Source organism: Mobula hypostoma, chromosome 28 (assembly GCF_963921235.1).
Source record: "Mobula hypostoma chromosome 28, sMobHyp1.1, whole genome shotgun sequence".
Classification (NCBI taxonomy): Eukaryota; Metazoa; Chordata; class Chondrichthyes; order Myliobatiformes; family Myliobatidae; genus Mobula; species Mobula hypostoma.
In genome coordinates, this window is record NC_086124.1 from 6610001 (window position 1) to 6618690 (window position 8690).

Below are 8690 nucleotides of genomic sequence, written 5' to 3' on the forward strand. Positions count from 1 at the left end.
GAGATCCCGATCCTGCAGTGCGCACCGGTGCCAGGGTGTTGAAACCTTTCTGCCGGTTGCCTCAACACTCAGAGCATCCATCAGTGTGCTAACCTGGACCTCCGTATGTAAAAGATATTGATTTATTTTATTTGTCAAGTGGACTGCAAAAGTTTGAAACGTACGCTGAAATGCGTCACTCGCGTCAGGGACCAGCGCGGTTCCAAGGGTGAGCTGGGGGCAGCCCGCAAGTGCCGCCATCCTTCTAGCCTGCCCGCGACTCGCTAACCCTAACCCGTACATCCTTGGAATGCGGGAGGAAACCGGAGCACCCGGAGGGAATCCACGCAGTCACAGGGCAAGCGTTCAAAGCCCATTACAGACAGCGGCGGAACTGAACCCAGGTCACTGGCGATGTAAAAGCATTACAATAGTCGCTACGCTATCATATCTTTTTTAGGTTAGTTTAGATTCAACCTTATTGTCATTGTGCCAAGTACAGATACAAAGCCAATGAAATGCATTTAGCATCTGACCAGAAATGCAAAGAATAGTGTTATTTACAAAATAACTGCGAATAACAGAACTGCTACAGCACACAAATATAAAAGTACTGAGACAGTACAATACGGGTGCAATACTGCTTCGTGCTGTGATGAGAGGTTCAGCAGGGTCACCAGATTGATTCCTGGGATGGCAGGACTTTCATATAATGAAAGACTGGATCGACTAGGCTTATACTCGTTGGAATTTAGAAGATTGAGGGGGCATCTTATTGAAACGTATAAAATCCTAAAGGGATTGGACAGGCTAGATGCAGGAAGATTGTTCCTGATGTTGGGGAAGTCCAGAACGAGGGGTCACAGTTTGAGGATAGAGGGGAAGCCTTTTAGGACCGAGATTAGGAAAAACTTCTTCACACAGAGAGTGGTGAATCTCTGGAATTCTCTGCCACAGGAAACAGTTGAGGCCAGTTCATTAGCTATATTTAAGAGGGAGTTAGATGTGGCTAAAGGGATCAGGGGGTATGGAGAGAAGGCAGGTACAGGGTTCTGAGTTGGATGATCAGCCATGATCGTACTGAATGGCGGTGCAGGCTTTAAGGGCCGAATGGCCTACTCCTGCACCTATTTTCTATTATTTTCTATGTCACAGCCTCAGGGAAGAAGCTCCTGTAGCGCCTACCGGATGGGAGGAGAGTAAAAAGTCCATGGTTAGGGTGAGATGCATCCCTGATAATGCTTTTCGCCCTGCCCAGGCAGCGTTTATGGTAGATGTTCTCAATGGTGGGCAATTGGGTGCCGATAATCCACTGGGCAGTTTTCACCACACACTGGAGCACTTATTGGCTGTTATGCTGCTGGCGTTTAGAGCAGCAATGAAGATCCTCCATCTCTGTCCGCATAGGATTCTTCATCGCTGTTTCCATAACTATTGTATTTTGACCAGTCAGGGTTATTAATCCTGAGCTGAACCCCCGAACCTGGAGGACCGGTGGACCACTCTTAGTCTGGCCTCTACCCTTTGATGTGTCTGGCATGGGTGACCTGACCAAGAGCCAAAGCATAAAACCCTGACTCCAGCCAACATAGCTCTCCAGGTTATTGAGACATGCAAGCCTCCACACCCTACAGCAAGTTTGTGGTCCTCTTGGAGGACTATGCATCCATGGTGTCCTACCTGTGTCAGCCTACAACATTCAGACCTGGAGTAAGGCCAGTTCCACATACTTTTAAATTCCTCGATGTTATCAAGTCGGGGGATCTGTCCCGCACCCAGAACGTAAGTGCCGTTATGAAGACAGCACAACAGTGCCTCTACTTCATTGGAAGCTTGCGAAGAAGATTCAGCATGTCAGCTAAAACTTTGACAAACTTCTCTGGATGTGTGGTGGAGAGTAAATTGACCGGCTGCGTCACGGCCTGGTATGGAAACACCCATGTCCTTGAATGGAAAATCCTACAAAAAAGCGTCGATACGGCCCAGACCATCTCAGGTAAAGCCCTCGCCACAACTGAGTACGTTTTTTTTTAAGCGTGTCGTACCAGACACTCAGCCATTCTTGTCTGGCACGTGGTGTCAGGATTAGCCGGGTCACGTTATGAACGTTCCTGACTCGACCCCTGTATTTTTTACGAGGTCGAGTGGCTAGCTCAATACTCAACTGGGCACAGGTGGAAAGCGTGCTTGGAGGTGGCCCGACCTGGATTCCAACTCGGGAACCTTCGCTCCAGAGTCCGGCGCTGATCTCACTGCGCCACCAGCCAGCAACTGAGTATATGTTAGCATTCATCTCGAAAGGACTGGAATATAAAAACAAGGATGTAATGCTGAGGCTTTAGAAAGCATTGGAGTACATTCAGTTGTGTTAACTTTGTTGTTTTTTTGTGTATAAATCTGTAGCACCGTTGCCCCTAGCCAGCCAGTGGTATAGTGGCATCAGCCCCGGACTTTGAGGTGAGCGGTCCCGGGTTCCAATCTGGCCGGCTCCTTGCGCGCTTCCCATCCGTGCTGGGTTGAGCGTCAAGCTAGCAACTCAGCCTCAGAGAAAAACAGACAAATGCTAAGGAAAAGGCAAACAATAAATACCCCAAGGTGTGAAAAAAGGAAGAACAAGAGTCGCACACTCATGTGTCCTACTGGGGTTATGCACTAATAGCAGGCTTCCCACCAAACCTAGCCTCCCCCTGTCCAGTAACAGAAGAACACTGCAGTGTGGTCCTTTCCCACCCAGCCCTTGTGTTGGGCCAGTTACCTTTTACGCTGTGTGTCAGTGATTTGGATGCTGCAATTGTTGGCTTTGCAGCCAAGTTTCTTGATGATATGAGGATAGGTGGAGGGGCAGGTGGCGCTGAGGAAGCAGGGAGTCTGCAGAGGACTTGGACAGATTAGCAGAATGGGCAAAGAACTGGCAGATGGAACACAGTGTATGGGCTGTGCACTGCGGTAGAACGACTAAAGGTGGAGATGATTTTCTAAGTGGGGAGTGAACCTAGAAATGAAAGGTGTAACAGGGTTTGAGAGTCTTAGTACAGGATTCCCTAACTGTTAACTTGCTGGTTGAGTCTCGCTGTGAAATGGGGACACCCCTTTTTCCCTTATTAGGGAGAGAGAGAGCCTGCGGTAGGTCAAATACCGGGTGAATGAGTAGTCTTTGGGGTACTGCAAGTCTGTGTCTTTATTGATGCTTTGCTGCATGCCTGAGTGCTCGATGGGGGGGTGCCGATTCTTTTTGCTGGTGGTGGGGGGGGGTCGTTGCTTTGCTGCTGCTTGTGTGTGGGTGGGGAAAGCTGGGGGGGGCTTTGGGGTTCTAACATTTAACTGCCATTCATTCTCTGGGGCACTCCTCTGTTTTCGTGGATGTTTGCAAAGAAAAAGAATTTCAGGATGTATACCGTATACGTTTCTCTGACATTAAATGTACCTATTGAAACCTACTGAGTCGGTGGTAAGGAAGGCAAATGCAATGTTAGCATTCATTTCGAGGGGATGGGGATGTGATGCTCAGACTTTGGAAGGCATTGGTCAAACCATATTCGGACTATTGTGAGTAATTTTGGGCCCTGTATCTAAGAAAGGATGTGCTAGCATTGGGGTCCAGAGGAGGTTTACAAGAATGAGCCCAGGAATGAAAGGGTTAATATTTGATGGCTCTGGGCCTGTTCTTCCTGGAGATTAGAAGAATGAAGGGGTTGGGGGGGGTGGATCTCATCAAAGGCCTAGATAGTGGGAGAGGCAAGGACCAGAGGGCACAGCCTCTGGTTGGAAGAATGCCCCTTGATAACAGAGATGACGCTGAATTTCTTTAGCCAGAGGGTGGTGAATCTGTGGAATCGTTGCAACATATTATATGTTGTAACCGGGTCACCTGTCTGGACACGCCCCTCTGCTGACTGCCCCTGTGGCTCCTCCCACAGATCCCTGAATAAAGGTGATTGGGCCTTGGCTCCTCCTCTCAGTCCAGGGGCTGGAGGTCACATTTTACTGCTAATAAAAGCCTTTCAGTATTTACCCTACTTCCAGTCTTTTGGAGTTATTGATGGTGCGTCAGGGGGCCAAGTCCTTGGGTGTTTTTAAAGCAGGGGTTGACAGATTCTTGATTAGTCAGGGCATCATGGGTTTCGAGGAGAAGAGAGGAGAATGGGGGTTCAAGAGGGAAAATAAATGAGCCATGATAGAATGGCGGAGACTCGACGGGCCGAATGGCCTGATTCTGCTCTTGTGTCTGCCGTCAGATTTCAGGTGGTTTCAATTTCCTTTGTGTTTACATTAGTAATGAGATGCACAAGGAAAATACAGGCAGTCTCAACCCTGCGTGCCCTCCGGGTGTGCGGGTACGATCTGGAAAGCGCAAACACAAAGATCGGCTGAGAATTCAAAGGACCAATTTCCCGCAGGATCCCCGGCGTGGGAAGTCTCCCGCCCCCCCCTTCCAACTCATCGTTGGGGGTGTGATCACTCAAGTTTGCACCCAGAACCGACTCTCTCACCAACAAATTCATCACTAACAAGTATGATCACACAGTGGCAGACGGGACACCTCCGAAAAGCTCTTGGATGTGATCCCCAGCAGAAACATCGCGCATTCCGGAATTTCCATTACTGTCCCCGGCCGAGAACCGAACCGTGCGCTATCGAACTCCACGGCGCTGGCCTGTTTTTCCCTCACCTTGCCCTTAAAAGATGTTTCTTTTTTTTTTCCAAAACAAAAATAACAGCTTTGCAAACCTTGCGCCGAATGAACAACAATACGCCCATTCAACGATACGCGCTCACAATGCCGCATCCCCTTCGTAACACTGTTACGACACCTCTCTTTTTTTAAATCTTGCAATGCTAGCAAGCGATAAGCGAACAAAAAAAACCCATTGGCTTAATCCATTGATGGAACGAAAATTTAAAAAAAAACTGCTCGCATAACTAACTCCTTTATATTTGGAGGTTGGTCTGTGATTGGACAACACAGTCCAGCCAAATAAGGAATAATATTAGTTGTCAAAATAAGTGCCGAGTGGGTTAAAGTTGTGCGGGGACCTTAAAAAGTTACTATTTATTTCCCCCCAAAAAAACATTGCAATGCACATTGCTTTAAAAAGTGAGAGCGCAATTTTCAAATGGGTTGCCATAGTTTGCAAGTCCTCTTCTTAAAACCACAACACAGCGCCTTGATTCCTAGCTCCCAGTCGTTCCAGTAATTTGCCTGGGGGGGAGGAGGGCGTCTTATTACGATCCTTGCATCCGCCACATTGGTGGGGAATTGGGAGTGAAAATAGGGCTAGAGAACCTTGGCGTTTCCTGCAAAAGAAGCGATCTCCTCTCGCAATTTAGGCATTAAAAAAAAAATTGCCCGAGCGATACAGTCAGGAAACTCGGGAGGGAAATGATTGGCCCGTGAAAAGGTAAACAGGAGGTTTATTAATACAAGGAGCAGCCAATCGCGGCCATGCACAGGACGTTTGGCGTTTGGGAAACCCCTCCCCTCGTGCACCCTATCGTGCACTATATAATCTGCTGTTGACCCACTAACAGGAGGCGCGTTTCAGCAGACGGATATCGGAGTGTGTCAACAATTACTGTAATGTGCGAGCACAGAGGCTGAATTTTCGGAGGAGATCGTGGTTCACGGTTCCTGTGTGCAGTCTTTTTCTTTAACCGAGCTAAGGTAGGTTTTAAAAGAATTTTCCTTGCACTTTTGGACAGTCCTTTAATGCAAATGTTTAACTGCGCTTAGACCTGACTTGCTCGTTAGGGAAACTCTATTTGTAAAAAAAAATATTTATACCGATTGATTTTTTTTTTAAAAAAGGAGGGAATGGCCGGCAGAAACAAAAAGTTGGGTGTTGTTTTCGGAGCGTCTTTTAGTGTTGTAGCAATATGTGGTTTGATGCGGGGTGACAGTGTTTGTTTTTTTTTCGCAGCTGCGAGAAATGGCAGATCACATCATGATGTCGGTGAATCCCGGGCGATTTCCCGACGGCACGAACGGACTTCAGAACTATCGCATGGGTATCAACGGACTGCAGAACTCCCAACATGCGCAGCCCGGGCTGAGGCGAGATCACCCGGGCGCCCAGCTCCTGCACTACGGCGGGGCCAACGTGGATGCGAGCGGGGGCATGAGGTCCCGTCCCGGGCTGGGGAATATGACCGGGCAAATGAACCATCACCCGATGTCTAACGTGATGTACAACGGCCAGCAGCAGCAGCAGCAATTCCTGGAAAATCTGAGTCCGCAGCAGTTAATGGCCACGGTGCATCTGCAGAAACTGAACAACCAGTACCACGGCCATCCGCTGATTGGCGTGAATAATGGGATGGTTCAGAGTAGCCAACAGTTTCGGGGTGCCCTGAACCAGAGTCAGCTGCCCGGCATCCAACACGCAGCGGCCCCTTCCCTCTCTTTGAACGTTATGGACACCGATCTGATCGACGAGGAGGTGTTGACATCGCTTGTACTCGAGCTGGGCTTGGATCGTATTCAAGAACTGCCCGAGCTCTGGCTGGGACAGAACGAGTTCGATTTCATATCAGATTTTGTCCATAAACAGCAGCCGAGTACTGTGAGCTGCTGAGAGAGAGAGGGAGAGAGAGCCTGGCACGCTGGGACGGCAACGATCGTTTTGGATCGCCGGTTACAAGCATCGGAAATAATTGCACTGTAAAGGGTCGACGACTCCTTTTTATTTTGGAGAGTGTTGGGACTTCAGCTGCAAATGCCCAGCAGCGCTGCTGTTAGAGACATCTGCCCCTTTGTGTGTGTGAGTGTGAGTGGGTGAGTGTGTGTGTGTGTGTGTTCATTCAAAATCCGCACGTTTCACGAAGAAAAAAAATCTGCATCAAAAAAAATTCCCACGATTGTTTGAAGCGATTTTAAACTGATTCATTAGACCAAAAAAAGGTATAATCACGTCGACTCAATTTAACCCATCTTATTCAATTTATTTTTTTTAAATGCTCTGATTTAGTGGCGCATGAGTTACCTTTTCCCGGATAAGACTATGAGGGGCCTTGTTTCTTTCAGAGTAACAGCCATCCAGCTCGCAAGGATATTGGAGACACCAGTCATAACTTTCCTCATTGTTGCGACGTAAATTGGAAACTCTGACTGCAGCAACAGGGGTATTCAGTGTATTGTGTTTTTAAAAAAAAACAAACTTTAAACCAAGTAGTTGCAGATTGGCACCTCCGGAGCTGTTAATGACTGATACAGTCGTGTATAATTTTAACTATTATGAACAAGACCAATATAAAATAGAATTGTACGTTATGTTTGCTGGATTTTTTTTTGCTTTGGGAGTGCTTACATTTTGTCTATTGCCGGTTGCTACCGCCACCTGCTGTTATGGATAGCAAATTGCAGCTCCTCATTGTTGATCGATGAAGCGAGACTTTTAAAGCAGAACGAAAAAAAATAATAAAGACGTTTCATTTAAAGTTACTCGAACTTTTATTTTTTTTCTCTCATGAATAATTGTCATACTGCTTTAGATCATGACCGACCAGTTAATGTAGCAAAGGTATCTTGCATTGAATAAGAATCAGGTTTAATATCACCTGCATATGTTGTGAAATTGAGAAATGTGTACTCACCAAACTTTTAGGATATTTTGGGAATTGATTTTAAAATGTTACTCTGTTGGAGTCTATTTAATTCTGATTTTTATTTTCAAATTGGAACAAGTTTTCTATTAGTAATAAGTGACAATTTTTTTAAACTGGAATGCCTCTGCCCAAAACTCTCAATCCAGCTGTATCAGGAGAACAATAATATTTCAGAAGGCTTCCTGCAAAAGAGTTTCACCCCAGCCTCTTTATATTGGCCATTTCCTTCCACAGATGCTGCCTGACTCACTGGGTTCTTCCACCTCCTGTGGTGCTCTGCTAGATTACTAAACTGTTACTTAACTGTATGCTGCTAGCCACAGGTGTATAGTTAGTGTATAACTGATTCGATTGCTGATGATAGCGGTGGTATGCTAACAACTGTTTGATACTGTTCTATATTAACTGTTTGTAAATTTTACCCCCCCTCCAAAAAATCACATTAAATGTGATTTGCATGTTGCTGGAATATGAAAATATGCAAAAAGCACTCCTTGGCGCCACAGTTAGCATGGCACTATTACGGCTCAGGATGTTGGAGTTCAATTCCGGAACTGTCCTGTACGTCCTCCCCGCGAACGTGTGGGTTTCCTCTGGGAGCTCGGGTTTCCACCCACAATCCAAAGGTCTTCCACTTAGTTGGTCGTTGTAAATTGTCCTGTGATTAGGCTAGGGTTAAACTGGTGAGTTGCTGGGCCTGTGTCTCTAATTGAGGTGTGTGTGTTGTTTTTTTTGGGGGGGCGGAGAAACTGCAGAAATTTTGAGAATGAAAACCAGATACCAGAATACTCTGCATGTCAGGCAGCATCTGCAGGGAGGGATGCAGTTAATATTTCAAGTCAGCGATACTTTGTCAGGTCGAGTTTTTTTTTTAAATTTATGAATTTAAGGGGCGAACCAAAAGGATGTTTGGGGGGGGGGGAGGCAACCAGCAGAGATTAAATGCCATTGTTGATGCTGCTTGCAGGGGTAAATGTTGGTTAGTTGTAGCTGATGTGGCTGTATAGGATGTGAAGACATTTAGAGGGTTGAGGAGGGGGAGGGGAATGAAACAGGACACCAAACGCTCTACAGTTGCTGGAAAAAAAAAGATTGGATCATTTACTGTC

The 8690-nt window shown here is 46.7% G+C and overlaps 1 protein-coding gene across 1 annotated transcript; it reads left to right on the top strand.

Annotated features, from left to right (window-relative positions):
* Window positions 1-5482: 5482 nt before the first annotated feature.
* On the top strand, window positions 5483-7211 carry cited4b (Cbp/p300-interacting transactivator, with Glu/Asp-rich carboxy-terminal domain, 4b). Its single transcript, XM_063035463.1, has 2 exons — window positions 5483-5641; window positions 5898-7211. The coding sequence occupies exon 2, from the start codon at window positions 5907-5909 to the stop codon at window positions 6549-6551; it is 645 nt and encodes a 214-aa protein (XP_062891533.1). The 5' UTR covers window positions 5483-5641; window positions 5898-5906; the 3' UTR covers window positions 6552-7211.
* The last annotated feature ends 1479 nt before the right edge of the window (window positions 7212-8690 follow it).